Source organism: Dendronephthya gigantea, unplaced genomic scaffold, assembly GCF_004324835.1.
Source record: "Dendronephthya gigantea isolate DGI-Jeju-01 unplaced genomic scaffold, DenGig_1.0 000001F, whole genome shotgun sequence".
Classification (NCBI taxonomy): domain Eukaryota; kingdom Metazoa; phylum Cnidaria; class Anthozoa; order Malacalcyonacea; family Nephtheidae; genus Dendronephthya; species Dendronephthya gigantea.
In genome coordinates this window covers 5,813,037-5,836,596 of record NW_021163011.1, presented here as the reverse complement: position 1 = coordinate 5,836,596, position 23,560 = coordinate 5,813,037, and the positions used below count along the sequence as shown (strand labels likewise).

General features: G+C 36.8%; 2 protein-coding genes across 4 annotated transcripts; one reads left to right on the top strand and one right to left on the bottom strand.

Annotated features, from left to right (window-relative positions):
- Nucleotides 1-313: 313 nt before the first annotated feature.
- On the bottom strand, nucleotides 314-15,617 carry LOC114529597 (thyroglobulin-like). Of its 3 annotated transcripts, XM_028551424.1 has the most exons (16): nucleotides 14,072-14,111; nucleotides 13,949-13,980; nucleotides 12,214-12,335; nucleotides 5,819-5,864; nucleotides 5,516-5,719; nucleotides 4,836-5,066; nucleotides 4,382-4,627; nucleotides 3,883-4,110; nucleotides 3,497-3,715; nucleotides 3,017-3,247; nucleotides 2,686-2,898; nucleotides 2,387-2,605; nucleotides 2,041-2,274; nucleotides 1,523-1,732; nucleotides 1,121-1,318; nucleotides 314-815 (listed from the first exon to the last, which is right to left on the bottom strand). In XM_028551424.1, exons 3-16 carry the CDS (start codon nucleotides 12,313-12,315, stop codon nucleotides 607-609), a joined length of 2,790 nt encoding a protein of 929 aa, XP_028407225.1. In that variant the 5' UTR covers nucleotides 12,316-12,335; nucleotides 13,949-13,980; nucleotides 14,072-14,111; the 3' UTR covers nucleotides 314-606. The 3 variants fall into 3 exon arrangements, with proteins under 3 accessions (XP_028407225.1, XP_028407224.1, XP_028407217.1); XM_028551423.1 differs by lacking the exons at nucleotides 13,949-13,980; nucleotides 14,072-14,111 and adding an exon at nucleotides 15,514-15,617; XM_028551416.1 differs by lacking the exon at nucleotides 13,949-13,980 and having other exon boundaries at nucleotides 14,072-14,113.
- A 5,689-nt stretch (nucleotides 15,618-21,306) lies between these two features.
- On the top strand, nucleotides 21,307-23,438 carry LOC114527062 (mortality factor 4-like protein 1). Its single transcript, XM_028548651.1, has 2 exons — nucleotides 21,307-21,617; nucleotides 22,649-23,438. Exons 1-2 carry the CDS (start codon nucleotides 21,388-21,390, stop codon nucleotides 23,304-23,306), a joined length of 888 nt encoding a protein of 295 aa, XP_028404452.1. The 5' UTR covers nucleotides 21,307-21,387; the 3' UTR covers nucleotides 23,307-23,438.
- Nucleotides 23,439-23,560: the final 122 nt, after the last annotated feature.

The window sequence follows — 23,560 nt, the reverse complement described above, 5'->3', positions numbered from 1 at the left end:
TCAGGTGAAAAAAACAAGACCAAACACTGGCAGAATCGACAGGCATACCGCATACGCCCTTGCCCCCAACAAGTTTATAACTTTTGATGCAGAGACGCAGAGTTGAAAATAGGGACCCTAAAGGGCACTAAAATACAATATCTGTACTCCAATAAAAAGTTGAAAAAGCGAGATTTTAGAAATGAAAAGAAAGAAATCCCCCCCAAATTAAAAGAAGTCCCTGAGGCTAAGAGGTGACCGAAAAGAAACTACAAATACTCAACGCCACTGACTAAGGAAACACAAAATGTTTTGGAAATGTTTTAAATTTTCTGTTTTTATTTTTCAGTGATGTTTCACGAAATAAGGTGGTTATCGAAGCTTTTAATGCTTTTATATGCACTCCTCAGAATATACAACAATAAATGCACTGGCGTAATAATAGCTCTTTGAGCAATCAAGAAGATTTGTCTTTTTATAGAGTGTTCTGGCTTTTTTGGTAAATATCAGTCCAGCAAATATCACATCCCTGGCAGACAGACCCTGCAAATGACAAATATCAAGTCCCTGTCAGACAGATCATTTAGACAGCAAACTACAGCTACAAAATCACTATATAATTTCTATTTAAACAATGCAATTTGGTTGCCCTCTTCTTTTTGTCCCTGGAATTTCAACTCCAAGCTTGTTTGAACACCAACAAACGTTACTTTTCTCGTGGCATTGAATTTTGTTATAATATCCTTGAGAATCACACCGAGGAATAAAGACGCCAAATAGATTGTCATAGTTCAGAACTGATGATAGATGTTCGTCACATGGTCTTGGTAAATGGCCTGAAAGATATGCAAAGGGCCGTAAATTATTATCTACTTTTGAAAGCATACCAACTATTCCTAGATGTAAAAATCGCACATGATCTTTGCCATGGTGAGAAAGAAGATGCATGCATGGAGGTAAGGCAGGGCTGGTAAAGAGGTGTAGCAAATAGGACGTAGATAGGCGTATGAGTGGGTGAGAATGAAAAACCGCCTATCTTCACGGTATGTCAACATGATGAGAAAATGTCATATAAGGCCCAGTCGTGTCACGTTATTGTGCCACATTATTCTTTAGGTATTACGAAATCTTTAAATTCTACCGCAATTAGCTATTCCATTTATTCTTGTTCCATTAGTTTCTTTTCCGTATCTATCTGAACACCAACACTCTTGGGTGGAAGGATCACATTGCATACGGGAATAATACCCGTGAAAATCACAAGATGGCGGAACACTAGCTGGCTGATCTTCTGAGAGAAGTTTTCTCCTTTCAATCTCACATTCTCTTCGCTCTCTCCCTGAAATGCAAATAATGAAGCTATTCTTACGAAATAAGAACAGTTAGGTACTTAGGTAAATGCGTTGAACACTTGTACTTTTGAAGATGAGTCGCGGCTTAAATGAGGCTAATTGTTCAAAGTATTTCTAAATAAGTTTGGTCCATACAAAACTCGCTATTTTTCGGCACAATTTAAAGAGTTCAGTTACCATAAGGGTCTTACCACAATATGGTCGCTGATAAATAGTTGTTCCCGCCAATGCACGTCCCATTTCGTCCACGCACCAACAGTAACCGCTATTCTTATTACACTGAAGTGGTGCGAAATGCCCTTCGTTAGTGCAGACTGCATCATAGACAGCATTCACATCTGAGTTGATGGCTTTGTTTCCTTTCTTTTTGAAAGCAACACATGGCTTTAAAATATTTTCGTCTAAATTCAAAATGAATATAGTTTTATCAGAAATTGTAGGTTTTTATATCATGATCGACTTATTAGTATAATATAGAGTTATTTTACTATATAATCAAACTAGTTTTGAAGTCGACTGTCTTATTTCAATACGGTGAAAGCGGTTGAACGAAAAGTGAAATCATCATACGTTCCAAAATAGAAATAAGGAAAAACGGATATAACAACCGCCACTCGGATATTAAGGATGACTGAAGATGGCTAAACGATAAGGAATAAAGACATTTTTCCTATAATTTTATAAATAATCGATGTGTGTTTTAACCCACCACAAATAGGAATTTTCCCTTGCATTCGTGTTCCTTCAATTGTTGATCCATATTTATCTACACACCAACACCAGGTAGTATCATTATTGCACTGATGTGGAGCATAATAGCCTTCGTTATCACACACTGGTAAATACACGTCCTTACGTTCACCAGACCGCATGTTGCTTACATGTGCGTAATGCTCATCGCATGGACCATGAAGCCGCGGAACTGCCGGAAATGGTTTCTCCCCTAGAAAAGATTGCAACGTGTCAGAATTATCAGATTCTCTCCATTCGGACAATTTTTAATATAAGAATTAAAGAATAAGCATGAACTAAGAGCGAGTGTGCGAATTACTTACGACAAACTGGTTTACCAATCCTTATCGATCCTTGTACCTCTGTTCCATCTTGCATTACACACCAACAAAAACCATTAGTTTTGCTACACTGTACGGGCTGGAAGAAACCATTTTTTTCACAATTTGGAACACTGACTTTGTTGTCGGATGGCAGTTTAGAGATATAGGTCTTCAGAATATGACATGGTCCATCTTGAATTGTGTTAAAGGCATTAGCAACTATATGAAACGATGAAATATATCAAGAAATGTACAGTAATGCATGGGTTATAAATAAAGAGTTGTAAAATATGACTTACAGCAATTTGGTGTTCGTTTACTTTTGGTTCTAGGGATCACCTTCCCGTGTTTATTTGCACACCAGCAAAGACCTGTATAAGCATTGCACTGGAGTGGTGTGTAGCTCCCATCCGATTCACACTGAGGAACATACGGTTTCCTACTTAATGATATTCTCAATGCTTTTAGACGGCTTACAAGACATGGTTTGACGAAGGGTTTGGAATCTTTCCCTAATAAGAACGAAAGAAATAAGTACCATATATGCATGATATATCTATTATTAATAATACGTATATTTGAAATAAATTGTTTCCGATCATTTATTTCGCAGGTTATTTATGTACTTACTGCAATTAACTTCTCCTTTTGTTCTTGTTCCTCTCACCATCTTACCATTTGTATCAGTGCACCAACAATATTTTCCATGACATTGTTTAACATCATAAAAACCTTCTTTATTGCATCGTGGGTCAAACAAATTACGTCGCAGAACATGATACAGCTTCTTTCTTTTCTCCTTATGTCGTATGCAAGGACCCTTCATTGCTTTAACGTATGTCATGTTCATTACTCTCTCAGCTAGGCGAAGCAACAAATAACAAACCTCTTTCAAAATTATGAACTTTTAGTTAGTTTTGCATTGTGACTGGGGTAATGTTACTGAGGTATTGTGTTCCCATGCACAAATTCACACAAATACAAAATTCTAATGCAGTCATGCAATCAAACCTGCAGCTGAGCAAGAACCGTGTGAATCCGCATCACAGTGCTCTAGGTAACGTTCAGAAGTTCTCAAAATGAATGGGACTAATATCAAGTGCAACTTACGACACACTGGCTTGCCAAACTTAAGTGTCCCACTAATTTCGGTGCCATCCTGTTCGACACACCAACAATATTTCTTATCTCTGCTGCACTGTAATGGTTTGAAGACGCCACTGCGTTTACACACTGGAATATTTACACTAGCAATGGCTGGTAATTGTCTCATGTACTTCTTCAGGTCATAGCAAGGTTTCTTCTTATGCTCTGTGAAACCATTTGTTACTGCAAAAATGGTAGAATTTTGATGTTTACATTTCCAGCAAAGTCACAACGCTAGAGACATAGTTATTGAGCATTTGGACTTAGTAGTTGTTTACATGATCCTTTGAGGTATAATTAGGGTTTTTATGAAGTCAGACAATTAAGACGATCAACTTGAAATTACTTACGACATTTTGGGGTCCTTCTGGTTCTTGTATTATCTACTTCCTTTCCCCACTTATCTGAACACCAACAGTATCCCTGATAGGTGTCGCATTGTAATGGGGCGTACGAACCATCGGATGAGCACAACGGTACGAACTGTTTCGTGTTCAGAGGTAAAGTTAATGCTTTACGACGTGCGATGTGACAGCGATTACTTGGAGGTCTTGTTGGACCAGAAGACGAATGGGATTCTTCGTAAAAGAAGTAACAATATAGGATTCGTGCTATTTAGTCAGGCCTGATATCATGGTATATACACAATGGTAAAACAGACATGAAGCATTAGACGAGAACGAGTGGTATAATTGTTAAATATATTGCATCATGATTCGAGGGAGAGCAACCAATAATTAAGCTATAATTAAACTAAAGGCAAATATAGTCGATTGCCAAACTTCCAATCCCTTGACGTCTCACAAGATGGTATATATTTCCATATTTGGATAAAATGGATATACCTACCACAATCTGCGTCTCCTTTCTTTTTTGATCCAGCAATACGATTTCCGTTACGATCAGAACACCAACAATAACCAGAGTGGCATTGCTTTTTTGAATAATATCCATCATCAGCACAATTTGGATCAAAAATTTTTCCTTTTGCAAATTTAATTAAACTCCTTCTTCGCTGCTTTTGCCGAGCGCAAGGACCATTTGCCGCACCATTGGCTGAAAATGCGTCTTTACTATTAAACTCCGTTGATTCGTCTTCAAAAAATAAACAAAATTATGCAGTTGTTTTTCAACTATTGAACGCGTATAGTCAACACATTTAAGTTGCATTTACACAAATGCAAACGGGCGTGAGCATGCAGTGTAGCGACTAGCGACATTAACAGTTATTCATTATTTCAAAAGTTTTCTCAAAATTTCAATGCGGGTGGGCAGGTCTAAAACCAAATTCGTGTCGTGTTACCTTGTTCTTTCTTTCTTGAACAGTCCGTAAGACCCTTCGTACGGGTTCCCTTTTTCTTATTTCCATCTTTATGAACACACCAGCAATATCTGTTCTTTGCAGTACACTGCATTGGCGCGTAATGACCATCTGCACCACATTTTGGCATAAACACAAAGGGATGACCGTTTGCTTGGTGTTTAAGAGCCCGTAAGCGATGTGCTTCGCAGGGCTTATTTAATTCTTTCATTCCTATTGTTAGAACGTTTTCAGAGAAAGATTATTCGTTAGTTGGGAATAATCATTGGCCATTTTAGCGCCACAACTTCACAAATGCATTCAATTTAAACTGACTAAAGAGCTAAACATGCATGTTTTTGCAGAACATCTGCGTGGGAGTTATTAATTCAAAAATTCGGGGGGCATATGAATATGTGAATATGTACCCCGAATTTTTGAATTAATAACTCCCACGCAGATGTTCTGCAAAAACATACATGTTTAGCACTTTAGTCAGTTGAAATTGAACTGTGAGAGTAATGTGCTTTGTTATTTAGATCTATATTCACATATTCATATGCCCGTATATCGCGGTGGTTTCGACCCTGCCTAAACTTAGCAAATACTAATGAATTACAGAATTCAATTGCACCATTATCGGTTTGTCGAGCTGAAGTGTTTTGGCATGGTTTGAAACTTACCACAATCAATCCTTCCCCTGGTTCTAGTACCAGGTTTCATATTACCATGCTTGTCCACGCACCAGCAGTAACGGCTGCCCTGGTGGCATTGCAGTGGAATGTAAAATCCATCCGAGTCGCATATTGGGACAAAAGGACGAAATTTGGGAGGAAATATGAAGGATCTTATACGCTTTTGATTTCTCAGACATGGTTTGTCCGTAACTTGACAAAAGAAGAGAGGGATTAGAGTCATTACTCATTAGACTAGCATGCTAAAAAATAACTGAGAGTCAGATGCTTAGCATTTTCTAGTGCGTTTACCTGGGATTTCAGTATTTGATATTTGATTGCCAATTTCAGTGGACATCTAAAGAAAGAAAGTAATGCTTATTATGCAGATACAATGCGTTTTGGGGTCAGGGTCAGACGTCGACGGTCGACGTTTCTCTCTTCTCATGCGCCACAGCACACATCCATACATAGCAACATGAACATCCATAGCAAAAAGAATGAAATTCTCTGATCTATAGTTCTCATATATCGCCAATCGTTGGAAATGACCATGGTCAGTGATTGTCTCAAAATTTTCCACCAACGACTGTCTGCGAATTATCAGAACCGATGTTTTGTTGTTGACGAAAAAAAAATATCCAAATGAAATAACAAAGCACTTTACTCTCCAGCCATAAGAAACAGGCTTAAGAATCTACTCATGCACACTCGCCCACACGTTGGGAGTTTATTAAGAGAAACAAAAAATGAAAAATTCTTTAAATGTTTCGCATGTATTCGCATTTGTTATCATCCTATCTTTATCCGACCATTCCAGTGTAAGTGTAGGTTATTTTGAGGCAACGAAGTGATATGTGATTTATTTTTCACATCTATAGATGGCGAGGTCATGACAGAAGCTATGGTTTATGCGGCATTAACTTTATGAATGACCCTTAAAAGATGAAACTTTCTTTTTAAAAACGAGTTACAAAGATGGCCATTCTAAAAGAGAATATCAATGTGGTTTTTCGAATTGCTCATCTCCTCCCTATAATAACTGATCACTTCTAAGATCGTTCATAGTATTCACGCAGGGAAAATCTTCAAGTGGACAAGGCTTTGAAGACAGGGAAATTGCAGGTTAAAATAACACATTAATGTGCGATAAAAAGTTTTTAGAGATAAAACTGTTTTAATCACTTTTTAAAATCCCTCAAATATTCACATCCAATTTCATAAGCAAAATTCCACAGGTAAGGTGATATAGTTTCAAAACCGGAGCAATTACTTGCGCTAAATTCGCTAGACATCAAGGTAAATTAAACAAACCACCATGAATAAAATGTCTCAGCAAATTATAACATTCCGATAGTTTTGCCACACTTTTGCAGATTGTTGTTTACCGTTTAGCTTAAACCTATTTCTTTTTTTATTTATCAGTCACGATGGCTATTTGATTACTTAGGAATTAAGATTGCAGCTAATTATGGAGATTTTTGTGAACTTAAAACAACAAACCAGTCGACCAAGATTAACGCATTCTAGCGACGGTATTGAAAATATTTGATAACCTGTATTTGATAATCGGAACAATAAACAACAGATTTATGTTAGTGATAAGACAAGGGTGCAATAAATCACCAACTGAACTGTGCTTTGGTTAGAAATTTGTCCGCATGATTTGCATGTGATTTGTCCTAGTTGTCACCTGTTAGGTGCAATTGAAAATGCGAGGACTCTAAACTAGAAGCCACTTTGCAAGGCAAGGGCTGCCAATATCTGACATAAATGTTATAGTGCATAATATGCAAATTTTTTAACGTCACTGAAAGTGGTAGCGTGAAATATTTTAGATATCTTGAGATACTATTTAGATACTTGAAATGATCTACTAGCGCTCCGTATCTCATGAGATGCCACGCGATTGTAGCAATCTACGACAATTATAAGTTGTTATCAGAATATATAATAATCATATTCCAGATCCATTGTGATAACTTGTCAACTAGATGTTCTTGGCGTAGTTTTCAGAGCCAGGCTTGCCGTTATTAATAGCTTCTAATTGAAGACAGCTCGTCACAAAAAACTACGACGTTCGTGCAACGATCGGAGGCCATGAACCTTCCTCCTTATAGAGGACCCCTAAAATTTTGCCATATTTGTTATAGATTGGCATAAACTGACACCATAAAAGCACTACATAACGATTAACGTTATTCCAGATCCTTCTCAGAAATCTGACACGGCAAACAGCTGTGTATAGTAAAGAAGCGACAATTGACGATAAAAACTTTTCGGTGTTCTAATTTCCGACCTTAAAGCGACTGACAACCACAGTCACAGAAGATGTTTAATATATTATAATTAATTATTATTATTGTTAAAAAAAATAATGTATATCAGGGAAAAATTGGCTGGAACATTGCAGTTTTTCTGCCAGGTCACTTAGGAACTAAATAATACACCCAACGTCAGTCATTACGTCCGTATTGCTATACTGAAAAGCACATGCATTCCTATGAAGTGAGACTAAGATGTAAGAAATCACGGTCATGATAAAAAGTAATCAAATCGTCACTCACTCACGTCAAATATTCAAAATTAAAACAAAAAGGTTATTTTTGGTGATCAAGCTCTCAAAGAGTCAGGCATACCTTCATGACATCGTTATGAATGGGTTTTTAATAATGAAAATTTGTGAGCGAGATTATACTCAGGCATGAAAGATTCTTCCCATTATAATCTATATTAAATACAGAAAAAGAATGGGCAACTATATTTTACTTGGCCCGCGCGATGGGAAAATTAAGAACAAGCAAATCAACGTGGCACAAGGGCAAAAGTTTGGGTAATGTTTTATGGCATGCACGAGGGACATATGATTCTAAAAACAGTACCGCACAACTTGACTGGAAAATTCTTAAAGAATCTTTAAACATTTTCCAGCTGTTAGGAAATTTCAATATTAGGCTAGATATCATAAAGACAGGGAAATACGCTGTCTGATCAATTGCCAAAAGTTCAAATGGTTGGTGGCATTCAACAAATAAAATTCACCGAATTGTTTGCCAAAATATCCACAAATCCTCATAAAAAGCTTCCAAAAGTCAAAATTAGTAAGTGGCAAAAAAAACCCAAGAGCAAAACACGCAAAAGTAAAAATCTCTAAAAAAAACTCTCAGAACTACGTTCTTCGAGCTAGCTATAATACACAGAACTACTATTTCGTTGTCGTATACATATATATCACATCCAAATACAAGCCCCGTCAGCTATCAGCTCGTCACTTTCCAATTTTTGCATGACGAAAGCGAATACAAAACAATCACAGGAATAATGATGGAATGGACAGAGATTTCCACAGGATAAATATACTTTACCATACATGGGCATTCTTGGCAGAGCCTCAAGAGAGTACAAATGTAGACATGCATGCAAGACATAAAACTTTTGATATGCGTCAATCGTTTTAATGATATGATTATTTCTTATCATTTCGTGATAGTGACAGGTTGATTTTCTGCTACCAGAATATTAATTCTGGTGAAAATGTAGAAATATAAACTAAGGGTATTAAATAAACCAAGGTCAAGGTGTTATATCCTATTCCTCCCAGGAAATTAACAGGGGATTTGACATTTGACCAAAGATGAGGAGCCGAAACGTAGGCCTAGATGAATGACAGACGCCAATAAGAAGATAGAATAAGGATATGGGCTTGTTGTTTCGACATACAGGATAATATCAAAGAAAAGACCGATGCGGACAAGACGTTTTGGCTCACGACTTGCGCACCTAAGTTACAAATTATATTATCTTCATTTGAACATTGTCGTTTGGTTCCCATACTTGTCTAAACACTACAAGAATAGCGCATATAGATTTTGTCTTGGCATTACAATTTATGTTTTATGTCCTTGCATTATAATTAATTTATTATTCCAATATATAATTATAATGAATTACCGATCAAAATCATGCAGCATGCACGTCTACATGCAGCTGGCAGTAGTGTAGTCTGGTGGTGGTTTAGCCCGCTATGCGCTGCTCCCCGTCTTGTCGACAACAGCCGAGTAGTTTCCCATGGACTCATGCCGATGTGAAATTTAGAGATATATCGATTAAGGGTCTATCGAGTCTTCAGTAACATCGGTCATCTTGTCACGTTAGTGTCATCGACCAAATAAAAACCAGATTGGTTCAGAATGTTAAGCTATAGTGCATGTCTTTTTCGTGTTGAAAAGTCTTCGATAGATTGAAAATCGTATTTTTGTTTTACAGTCGACTTAAAAATGTGTATCAAGTAGGTCTAAGTAGCTCTCAAACATTTCTTACAGACCCTTAGCTTTCTATATAGGATTTCCTATGCACGATGCAAATTCCCCTAATGCGATCACGAATATTAAATTTTAAGAGTAAGAGAGCAAATATGCATGTTGTTTGCTTGCTGTTTTTAAGTCTCTTGTTTAATATTCCATGACAATTTCGAGAATGGCTTGTATAGAATTGTTTTTCGATATTCATATGGATATAGTTTGTCCATACAATCATTTCCATTGAACAAAACTAATCTTATATAGAATTACTTATCTTCTACGGCTTCATTTTCTCTATTTTTTACTAGCCTGCCTGGTATATAGCTACGATCCTAAGTTATGTTCAGCTTAGTCAGCACATGGACTTGTGAATGTGAATGTTGATCATCTACGATCCTTTTTACATTAAAATCCAAGAAACCATGCCTGCGTGACCAAGTAATGTCATCACGCAATTTTCAGGCGACGACGTTTAGCCAACAATTTGCTCGTTCGTAGCCTATACTCGGCTGGCCGTAATTGACTGATTGGAAGTTTCCCCTCCTATGTCGCAGAACGTTAATTTGGCAATGATCTAGCGCCTTCTGGTGCGGTCTCGCTGACATGCAGTGTCGTCTACAGACTACAGGAGGAACTGAACATTGCGTGTTTGTTGACGTGAGGTCAAGAACAGCACGAGGTTAGCAGTCTGTTTTCTATTTTGAAATGCGCTCAGTATCCAGCTGCACTTCTCAGTCGTACAAAATTGCACCATTTAAACATCACTCCGGGCTTTTTATATAGCTAGTACTGTTGATTTTACCATATGGAGCTATCGTTTGGATTTGCATGGTTGCATTGTTTGCACATTAGTGTATATAATTAATATCTTGTCTATTGCACCCATGCACTACTAAGTGTTTATATAACTGAGCATGAAGATACCACACTTTTAATTATAAGCCTTATTACATATCCTTGTGTGCTCAGTAGTGAAATGTTTATATAGGCACTGCGGTACCGCATTCTTTTCAACACATGCAGATGCCTAATACGTTGCCTGCAAGCTGTGGGGTGAATATATACACACCTCCTTTGCAAGCATCAAAACAATAATTTATTTAGTTACATTATATTGTGAATTCTTATAATTCTTTCCTTGTCAATAAGGGTGACCTTTCCAGTCCAATACCTATTCCTGTGGGCGCAAGAAGTAGGTCAAATATATATATGGACCTTATTAGTTTTACGTTAGCAAAGGCCTAGAAATTTCCTCTTGAGCAATTGATAAGGCAATGTACATAAGAAATCCTGAACATTACACATAAACCCAGTAAAAATCCAGGTGCTGCAAGCTTGGCAGGCTGCCAGGCTCCTGCCTTTGATTTGATTTTGAGTCAATGATTTTTGACATTTTGTTTCATGCTGCGGAATTATTATCGGTAACTAAATAAGATTTAAACAATGCGAACGTAAAAAACGAAGTGGGATAAACGTTGGATGTCTGTGAGTTTCATGAAAACCACTAAAATGTTCTGTTTTCTCCAACATTAAGCTCGACAAAAAGGTTATGACCCGAAAATTTTATCATAGAACTCATGAGCTAGTGATGACATACAACCGGAGAAACTGTCAGATATTGTTTTTCTCTACTGATTTTGCATCTTTTGCAGTTAATTCTCAATGACAGATCGTAAAATGAACTGCATATATTTCACGTTTTTTTATTTTATGCACTTATACACCACCTGTCTTGAGTGATTTTCACACTGAAACCTTCAAAGAGAACCGTGACCAAAATTGGTTAAAAAGACTAATTCCACTTTTGGAAACTAGCCTCCTAAATCAGTAAATCGTTGGTGATTTTCACGGAAATGTATAGTACTGCATTTGTCTTGCATGCAAGAGAGCTAACTGGACAGAATTGCTGCGTAACTTAGTGTGTCTCAGTGATTTGCAAAAATCTGCTGCTAATTAATACTCAGTATCCAGAGTCCAGCTCTCGAGATCAAACAGCACACAAATATTACGATCCAGAATGCGTTCAACAAAATGAGCCTCGGGATAGTTTACCCTAGTTGAAATATGCATTAATATTGACTCGCCGTGGTCGAAGTCGCACAAACCTTCAGCATAACAAACATATATCCCAATTAAAACAGGGAACAAACGGACCAAACACAACGGGTTGTAATTACAACTGAATAAGGTCAATGTATTGTTTCTTGATTTCTGATATGATTACCTCTAGTGAATGGAACAATCGAGCAATGTTTGCATGAAAGGCTTGACAAAACCCCACCAACATCGTCATGTTTATACAAACCCAGTCACATTTACATTGTTATATATTAATTCGCTAAACTCTTTACTGTATATTTCTTGCTGTATAAAAATATATTCAATTCTAGTTGTATATGTACATACCGTTGGATACTGGCTGCTGTTGTCTTCTTGAACTCTTCTGCATGACGCAAAGTTTCCCAGGAAGAGAACAGGCAACATGCGTAGAATCAAACCAAGGTTCATCTTTCCCAATTTACAGGTACCTGAGAAATGGAGACGGACCAAATAATCGATATAGTCTCAGTGCTGTTGAGTAAACAAACTTAATTATTTGTGTAAATGCGCGGGGTTATATATATCCCGCAGGAGGCAACCGCAAGACGGTCTCAAGTAATTCCAATTATCTAAGCACACCGGAAGGACGTAAAAAATCATGTAATAAGTGAAATGGCTCATTATTTCCATCAATAATAGATCACTCCTATTGCTATCAGTATATATCTTATCGCAAAAAGTAAATTTCAGGATTCTTGACTTGAACATCATAAATCGTAACCGATAATCCGGGGAAAAGAATCAGAACTGCTTAAAATAATATATACATGCACACATGCAAATATATAAAACCCCTTGCGCTGTTTGGAAACATTAGATGCATATTGTCTGCAAATATCCAAGTGTACTGTGCGCTAAATTGCATTTTAATAAATTTAAATTACAATTTCTAGAGTTCTAACAGTTGAAATTAGACTGATTGATGATTTCGGCAGGAGTAAATTATGAACATCTCGCGCGACACCTTGAGGCCTCACCTCCGCGTCGCATTGATTGTATATAATTATCGGAACTGACGGAACAAAAGAAAGTCTCCGGACTCCGGTGGAGAGTATGTTTGACGGATGGTGTTATCATCATCTTGGAACAGACCCTGGGCCATCTAACATATATCCTCGCTTAATTGCCAAGATTAAACAGAGCGCGAAAGATTTTGAGGTATTGAAATGACTGCACAACATATATAGCAATGGCGTCGTCATCTCTACAACTGAAATTTGGATCATGAAGACTAATTTCAATACCTCAGAATAATTTTACGCTTTGTTTAATAATAATCTCGTCTAACATGGCTATATGTTAACACGGCCTGAGGAAACATTTATGCCGATATTGGGTGATATTCCAACGCCGCCGAGGGGTGTGGGAAGGAGGGATTTGTCTAAGATCTTTTCACCAACACAAAAATGCGTATGTATAGGACTGAAGAACAATTCAGTTTTGTCAATCTATATGGTTGTCCAGGGCCTAGCGCAACATCGCGATTCGCAACGGTCTATTCGAATTTCAAATTTCGGTATCATAAACTTTGTTCATTCTGCGCGTGAGAGTTTCACGAGGAGGTTTACTGAAGATTATATCAAAACTACGCCAGCGTGTTGTCATGGAGGTCATGCATAAACTTAAACTACCGAATACTTTTTGAAAACAATATATCGATTTATATTTGTTTCATCAAAGACAAATCGTCTTATAAAATTTCAGGCTGCAGCCTACAAGTTTAATAGCAATTAAGTTTAATCATTCGACAATATATTTGCCAAAAGTATGAGAACGCACATACATGCAGATAAGATTAGTCTAAAAAAAAAGGGAAGCCTCAGATTTAACTAAATAGTCTTCGGTTATACCAGGTTACCATATCAGCTATATACTAAGAACTTCTTACTGTCCTGTTTTGGCATAACACGTCTTTACAACGCCGTAACTTGTCAAAGCACAAACTTGAACTCGTACTCGCGTCAGTGAATGAAATAAAAAACCGGTATCGTTATGTATCGTCAGCTCATTACTTTACAGTAAACGCTTGCTCTTAACCTACATGATAGAAGCTGGAATTTTAAATAGAAACCACTAAATGAATAGAAGTGAATATTAATTATAAAATCTGCCTATTGAATGAATGATGAGTGATATTTCATAAAATATAAATATTTCTACTAACCAAGTGACAACATATATAGTCCTTTGTCGTAGACCTTTAGACGAAGTCTTTCAAAGAGCAGCGACAGATTTTGATAATTAAGCAATGTATGACTATATCTCGAACTGTACTGGTTACAGACAATACGATGTATATATTAAAATATTGCGTGTGAAAATGGCCGTATTACCTATTCCCAGCCTTCAGGTATAAATATTAAGGCTCGACGAGCAATTATACCTAATTTGTAACCGAAAAGTTGCGAACAGCAACTTGCCAGAACTGATTTAAGCAATATAAGCCTATCAGGCATATGAATTTCTCCCGCCAAGCCCATATAAAAGGGAAATTAACAATAACAGAAACTGAAATTTGGCACAAACGATATTATGAACACTCCCTACACACCTTTAGGGGTCAAATTTTTTTTTACAGTTTGCGCGAACTGATTTTTCGTTATGCAAAGTGGAATGACGACCAGAGCAGCTTCAGCATGCATAGATTTGACGCAGGGGCGCCGGAAGCAGTTCAGGACGGCGGGGGCAGAGTTTTAGAAAAGGGCACCTTGGTAACAACACGAATAGGAAACTTAAATTTACAAGTACATGCGAAACTGCAAATCCACAGGAGAACGCATATTTCAATAGAATAATATTACCGGTTCGTTTTAATGCGAAGAGTATAGGCACCATTATTGTTTGAAATGTATCATGTATAATACTTTATATTACAAGGTAGGAAAGGGAACAGGGCTGCCCCCGGTCGACCTCGTAAGCGAAGGGCAGCTACCCCCGCTGCCCCCGTGGTTCCGGCGCCCCTGATTTGACTTGTAAGTAATACATTATTAAACTTTTAAACGAATTTGGACCCCGGTTAGCTTACAGTGAAAAGAGGTCAAACGCACAAAAATCAAAATTTTATGCTTTTTAATCAGCTCTAAATATTCGTCCCTCAGGGTACACTGATTACGTGCATGTATAACCCAAATTGTCATTGTTATATAATACCCTTGTTTGGAAATCCTTCAAGATGTTCTTCCTTTTTTTTGCTTTTACAGACCATGATTTACTTGATATCTCCTAATATGGATACCTAACTCTTAGTTTAACACAAAGCTCTATGATCTTTAACAGGGTTTTTACTCCACTGTGCGAATTTAAGGGCCCACGCATGCCGCCCCATGTATAAACAAGTTTTACTGTAAGAACCATCTAGATGCTATACGTACAGCACCACCTTAAAAACAAAAATCTATAAAGGAAATATCTTCAGTGCTATTTGGTCTTCATCCAAAAATCTACAAGCGGTTTGGCGCCGAGAAAAGGCAATTTTCAACGGCTAGCATCATATCTGATATCATTCCTCGCTATAATTAGTAAAACCACAGCGATGGTCTGGTCTACAAATTACAATTATATATAATACAATTAAAGACAGTGCAAAACGTTTAACATTCAACCTACTTTTTATCAAAGATCAGTGAGCACGACCACGAAGCAGCAAGCACGGTGTCATCAAGGAAAGTGACAAGCTCAAGATTTTCCGACTGTAGTTTGTCGTAAATCATCTGCTGTATGGCATGTGCATGCATGGATTAGAATTTTGAATACTTGAACTTGAAGCGATTAAGCCGTTAAAACGTATCGTAAAAACACATGTTTTTGGTGAAAAATGTACTGCAGTAGACTGACTTGTTCACCAGTTCATACCAGTGTTTATTATTATATAAAAACAGTCTTCAACTCTTTCTTTCAATTTCTCACTCCAAAGTCAGCCAAGGTCGATATGGGATTAGTATAGATGTAGATGACATGGCATGCATACTACAGGAATGGCAATTAGATTACTGAACTGTGATGGATTGTATATGTACGTCACCTTTTTTCTATAGTATTTTAATACCTCCTAATATAAATGTATTTTTCATTAATAGTACTTTATCTACTGTGATTGCAACATTCATAGGCTTTTTGACGTGCGTTGAAAGCTGGATGGATAATTTGCTCTCATGCATATATTTAGATGAACATTTTATCTGATTTATAGCTACTGAGAAAATCGTATGTAGCGGAAATCTTAAAAATTGGATGTCTTGCGCGAAAATCAGATCATTCCGAATTTGGCAACAAGTAGCTACAACCGATTTCTGTGTCAGTGAAGATTAAGGATAACCTCCTAACCCTATATGTTATTATGTGTATATGCCGTTATTATGAGTATTTGTCGCAACAAAACTTAGCATCAAATGTGGTATAACAACTGTCTAAAATAGACAAAAACACTTTCTCTTCAAAAACCTTTCCTACTCATTTGCCTTTCTGTTCTGTTTTTTCTGCTTTATCTCTTCAGTTCTTCATTCTGACTTCTAATTTTCTACACCTGTTTTAATTTGTTATTTGTAAATAATATCGCGTTTATGTTTTTCCTCGTGTGCCGTATATTCATATCCTAAAACATTTTCGGTGCATGCAAGATCATGAATAAAAGCAACACAGCCGTATCATGTATCGTTGTATGTCAATTGTTATATTCCCCTGCCCTGCTATAATATGATCTGATCATCTTATGGATATGAATGATATCATGTTATATAAACAAATTATAATACCAATATTGGTGCCATGGTGGTTAAAATAACTTTCACAACATTCCTAATTCGGCTCACGATGTATATTCGTGTCTGTCATGGAAGACAAAATGAATAAAAAATTTTTTTCCAAGAATTTTCGACGACACTTAGTGATGCATGGACGGCTTGCACGTCAAATGGATTATTTCAATGACGGTGCTCTATTTTTGCAACTTTTAATTTGCAACATTTTCCCAATGGTGATGATTTCGACTGATGACATAAATTGGTTTAGATTTTGAAATTGTTTTCCAATGCATGCATGGTTCCAACTTTTGACGGGCCCAGATCCGAAAACTTTATCTTCAAAACTGCCTACTATAATTAAAATATATAGAACTCTTTTTTGGATGATCAAAACCGATAAATGTGATTTTATTAGTAACAAATTCCTACCTCAATTTCGAGTCCCAAACTCAAAATTTTAATCTCGAGCACTTCACGACCAAAAACACTCGTAGCTAATTCCCTCCCAAGGCCTCAAGAAATCACGATTTCAACAATTTCAAATATCTAAAGAGCAGCGCCATCAACTGGAATCTTCTTCAAGAGCACTCAACATTAAAGAGAGTCGCGACACTTAAGAGAGTATTATCCAAGGCAACTGATTAACTACTCAATGTGATGAATAGATTCGAGCTTCTGAGGCCCGGCGGTAACAGTTCAACGGACGGTACCGCTTTCATTGGATTGTGAATTAAATCCCCTCTAAAATTACCTGTAATTTTGTACGAAACGTAGCTAGAGCATTTCATTCAACTCCATTAACTTTTTGCTCAATATTTTATAAAGCATTTCTTAGCCTCTTTTTTGCCCTTCAACTTTATCTTACAAAACATATTAGTGAATCTCATAGTTTAAATTTCATTCGTTCTCAGTTTCAGCCTTCAGGAACCCAAATAAATAACACTACAGCTGAAGTGGAAATCAGGCTCAGTTTCAACGTTTGAGAAGCTCCGTATTTTTAGGTGGATATAGGGCCGATTACGCCAGGCTTTATACAACCGCCCCCAAAAAACTTGATGGAATAATATAAAATCAAAAAGTCATATATTGCAAACGTCCTCGTGTGATTTTGTATAACAGCATTAATTAAAGCAATTAATTAACGTTTCAAGTTTTTGTGCATGTGTTAATCAGTGCACGATAGCGACGCATTCCTCAAATAGCTACTTACCAAAAACTGCGACAGGACAAAGACTACCAGATTTTCAGCTTTCCATACATATACAGACTCGTCAGTATGTCTGGAAGACTTGTCTTGCCTGTTCTAGACTATAGTCGTGCTCATCAAGCATTAATAAACCAATTGTTTAGTGGTTGTTTGGTAACCATAGCAAAATATGTTTGTTCGCCCACTATTTTATGTATACAGGTCATGTACAGAAGGCTTTATACATGCTGTAAATGCTGCAGAGAGTTAACAAAGATTATATATTGATTAATAGTAAAATACGGTCAATTATACTGTTATTTTAATTACATATCAGTTAATCAATCGGTGAATTTGTGATTCTTTGACAATAAATACAAATTATTTTTGATTAAATTATTTTTAGCAAAAGAAAAAAACAGGTTTGCCAATTACAGGTAGCATATAATTTATTAACAACCCTATAATAAACTTTTCCACCGAAAATTCCAAATTTATTTATTTATACCTCAGGTCTGTTCGAAATTCACTCCGAAATAAGCAAATTAGATCCATCAACTATACATTTGAAAGTCAACTATATACTTTTTCTTCTCACAGCTCCTTTCCTGTACTACAAAAAAACTGCAAACACGACTTGGATATATAGATTAAACTCCCACAAATAACTTCTCTTCAAAAGCAGGATAAGAATTAAATTTCTAAGATAGACAACTGGAAACTAAACTTAATTCTCATTTCTCAACAACGGATCGGGATGTTTTTTGTTGCCTAATTTATACGGGCAGTTGTTATACCACACTTTCATGAGAAGTAATTCAAACACGTAACCACGTAACCCTGATTTATGTGGGTGAAGTTGTGGATTAGGTAGGTGTATATTAAACAAATGCAGGTGGTCTTTTGGTTCTCAATACTCTCAATAATCACCGACAGTCGGCGATGTATTGTTAGACCTAGTTTATACGTCGTATTTTGGTCGCCTCGAATGCAATTCAAACAATAGATAATGAGATGATAATGAGGCTAAACGAGGTTTACCATTTCATTATCTGATTGTTTAAATTCCATTCGATGCGACCAAAAGGCGACGTATGAATTAGGCTTTAGTGCATGGCCTAGAATTATCCAAAAAACAAAGCATTTCATTCCTCCATGATAACCGACAATAGTGTTCGCTGAGTGTCGGTAACGTATGAGAACCAGGCATTAATTGAAGTCTGTTTTTCATATGTCACCGACCGTCGACGGTGAAACTGCACGCCGGTATGTATGATTGCTCACAATATTTCCCTCAGAAGAATATTAAATAATTGTTGTTTGGATTCTTCAGTGTCAAGACATCTTCGATGTTCCATTTTTTATACTACCCGCATTTAAAATATAATTATTATAGTAACATACTGAAGTTTATGAAACAGTAAAAACACCTGCTTTTGCTGGCTCTATTTGCCATGACTCCTCTTTCAGTACAATTGCATGAATACTGTGCATGCCCGGCTTCTTTTTTATGCGAATACATCTGGTATCATTCACCACTTAATAATAAACGAGCTCGGTGGTGTTTTAAATACATAGAGCACGAATTAATCTAAGATTAAAAGCTCACGACTTCTACTGAAAAGTTTGAATAATTTCTTGATGGGCTTATACACTGGAAGGGGGTATATGAATGACGACCCTTGAGCAAGTGCATGGCAACTAAGTGCTCGTTGTTGTTATATAAAACACGAAAGTAGATTCATTGCATCCACTCAGGGCTCAGGCCACTCTCCTCAATGAGACGACGCTGAGGGTCTTTCTGTCATTATACCAACATGGTGTGCTTTGGCTTAAGCTCTTTTACCCATTTTTTTGTATGAAGATAATTTGCAATGAGTCAGTTGATCGTTGAGCCAGCAAAGAGACTTTATCCCCGTCTTGACCATGCAGGCCAGTTTCAATGTTTAAATAGTTGTGTAGCCGGTTGTTCGAAAGACGTTTAGCTTAAACAGTGGATAAGCCAAAATTTAAAAATACTCTCATACATCTTGCGAATGAATGAACCTGCGTTTTAGGCATTAAATATGTACTTCCATTGACTGAAAATTAAGCTATTTACATCGAAATATCTCAGCTCATTTGTGACACAAGGAGATAATTTTGTTTTCCATTTTAAACTTATCCACCGTTTAACCATGCATGGATAGTTAAATAGCTATTGATTTTATTATCCATAGTTTAAGGTAAACGCGTAGTCGAACGACCGGCCCCTGAATGCGACTGAATATTACCATTCACCAATATGATATTTTATCAAAGTTTTGTCATCTGCTTCACGGATTCTTGTTTTTAATAACGCCTGGTATAACAATAGCTACAATATAAATTTTACAAATTTATTGTTGACGATTTTGTTACTTGAATTTGGATTACAGCCTAGTTAGGATATGCTGATAAGGTTAGCATAGGATGAGTCGAAGATTATCTTTCTATTGTGGCTTGGAGTCAGTGTTTGTATACAATACAAATCAACAAGTAATATTTAAAATAAACATCTTCTTAAACGTGTTTCCAAGTTTCACACGATGAGAGCAGATATAGCCCTCGGTGGTAGGTTCGCAACCATAAATTTTGCCAAATGCCAACCTCTACCATGTTCCCCTAAAAACTCTGGGCTCAACTATAGGCAGCCAAAATTTGCGCAGTAATTGAAACGCGAGAAATTTTTCGGCAATTTTGTCAAAGGGGTGTAACAATAACCATGGTGACATAACTATGTCACCATAGTTAACTATGTCAGATTACACACATAATGAATAAAAAATACATTTACTGATTGGTACTAGGGAAAATTAGAATAATCAATCATGAATTAAACTAAGTATAACAGTTCTGCAGACTATTTACAAAAACAACTTAACTAGACTCGCTAATGTTCGAATTCCATTCAGACAAAGTAACATTACTCATTAGTTGACTGTGATGGACACAGACCTCCAACTTCGACTGCCACGAACACACACCACGCGAGCTCGAAGCAAAGCTAAGGCATCTTTCGTCGTAACCAGCTAACCACCATAGATGAAGACTGATTCTTCTTGTCAGCAAGCTTCGCACCCAGGAAGAAGAGAAAATGTTGGGTCTCTTCCGCATCCGCCAAAGGCGCTGAAGACGACCGGTGTGAAGGAGCCATGCTCGACTTCAACAATCCCTTGGTTGTAATATGTCGCTTCTTTTCCCGTTCGTTGGCTTTAAACGAGCTGCTCAACATCTGGCGTCGACATGTTGAGGCGTATGGGTTAAACACCCTTACATCAAAAAATGCCTTTTCACATCTCTGCCAGAAACCTCGCGCAGCAGCAATGGTGACATATTTGCCGAAAAAATTGTCGCGTTTAAATTATCAGACATATTTGGTCATTCACCAAGAAGCCAGATGACGTTGCGTAATTAGAAGTATTACGTCAGCAATTCTTTCGATCCTTCCCGCCGACCACGTTGTTTGGACATCGAAGTTGCTCATGTGCCTTGAACTGTTTAACATTGGTTTTGTACATCTTTTCTTCAGGAAAAATGCCGCAAAAACTGAAATTCACAGATGGGGAACGGGTTCTATGTTATCATGGTCCTTTGATGTATGAAGCAAAGTGCTTGAAAGGAACAATGAAAGAGAAAATGCCGAGATACTTTATCCATTATAATGGCTGGAATAAAAACTGGGATGAATGGGTGCCAGAAACCAGAGTTCTCAAGTATTGTGAGGCAAATCTATTGAAGCAAAAAGAACTACGGGAGCAAAATTTGTAAGTGACAGGGTTTTGCCTTACTGTGTTTTGGTGATTTTGTTACATGAACTAAACTATTTGTCCCGATGTAACTCTGAGCTGTCAGAAGAACGATATTATTGTCAATAATATTATGTGTTTTCGTGTTGTTAGGTATTTAAATATTACATTAAATGTCAAGGCTATACTCTGTATTTTTGGAGAGGCTAACAACTAATTTTTTTTCTGTTAGATCATAGCCACCACATGTTTCAAGCCTTTTACTGTTGGCTAACATGACTGGACATGGACACATGGTTGAAATTTCAGCCCTCACATTAGCAATGCTGAAAGCTTGGCTTTACCATGTTCATTCCTTTGCATAATCCTAACCCTAAAATTATGCCAGTAGTGGGGGCTAGTTCCACTAATGTCACATTGTGAGCAATGCATGATACTGATATGTGAATTTGAACTTCAATACCAAAATTCATTTTTTCCAAACACGCACAGGCACAGTGGTGTATAATGGAAAGATTGACCCTACTCTCCTGAAATTGCTGCTTAGATGCATAAATCATATTAGTCACCCAGAAAACAGCCCCAACACCATGTTGTCCAACCAGTCATTAATTAAACACGTGTTCGGTTGAAATTAACATATAGCAATAACAAATTCAGCTTATATACAAAGAGTAAAAAGATTGATTTAAAAATATAGAATTAAAATGTTATAACTATTGAAAAAAACTGGGTACATATCAGAAAATTATTTGGGTTTTGTGAATTTTCCAGACGCAGTCTTTTTCATCTAATTATATTGTAGTTGTATTAAATAACTTAGCATCAAATGTGGTATGACAACTGCCTAAATAGACAAAACACTTTTCGACCTGAGGGCCTTCGTCAGGAGAGTTACAGTCGTTATACCACATTTGATGCTAAGTTGTTTGAAGACACTGCCACGCTGCTCCTTGGTTATATTGTATTAAATAAATTGCCAATAATATATCTTAATTAAAGGTGTAGTATTATTTCTTTATTGTTTTGATATTAATCTTATTTTGTAGGAAAAGTAAGAAAGCAAGAAAAAAAATTGAAAAAGGAAGTGATGTGTTGGAGAAGCCTCACAAACGTGATGGGTCCTCTGACAGTCAAACAAGAAGGAAAAGGTCACGTCTAACTAATAGCGAAAATGATGACAGTTTTCTACCACGTTTAGATATTAGGATAGCAATCCCACAAGAACTTCAACACTGGCTTGTTGATGACTGGGATTTGATAACAAGACAAAAACAACTAGTTCCTTTACCAAGGAAAAAGACAGTACATCATATTTTGCAGGATTATGTCCAGTCTGTGGTTGATAATCCTAATGGTGTTCGTCCTGGTGTGGCTGAAGAAATGACTCGGGGTATAAAGGAATATTTCAATGTCATGCTTGGTACCCAACTTCTGTATAAATTTGAACGACCACAGTATGGTGATCTTTTGAATGATTCACCAAACAAATCCATGTGTGAAATATATGGAGTAGAACACCTACTACGCTTATTTATTCGACTCGGTAGTGCCTTGTCATATTCAAACTTTGATGAGAAGAGCATGCAGTTTGTTGTTTCATGCATACAAGATTTCCTAAGCTATCTTTGTAGAGAAGCTGATGCATTATTTAGTCTAGATTATGTGAATGCAACACCGGAGTATCATAGAAGGGCAACAACTTGATACCAATCACAGAAGCAACTTGAAATGATCTGGTAGTTATTGTCAATGTTCATTTCGTTCAATATGCTATTATTTATATTGTAATTTTCTACAAATAAGTGTAATTTTCCAAGAAGTTAATAAAGAAGATTGTTCTTGACTACCATGCTTTATAAACTGCCCTTTTATTCAGTGCAAGGTTTAGCCCTGTGTACTAGTACAAGTGTGTACTGAATTCCAAATGGTGCAAAAATTTTGAAGTTCATTTATACTTT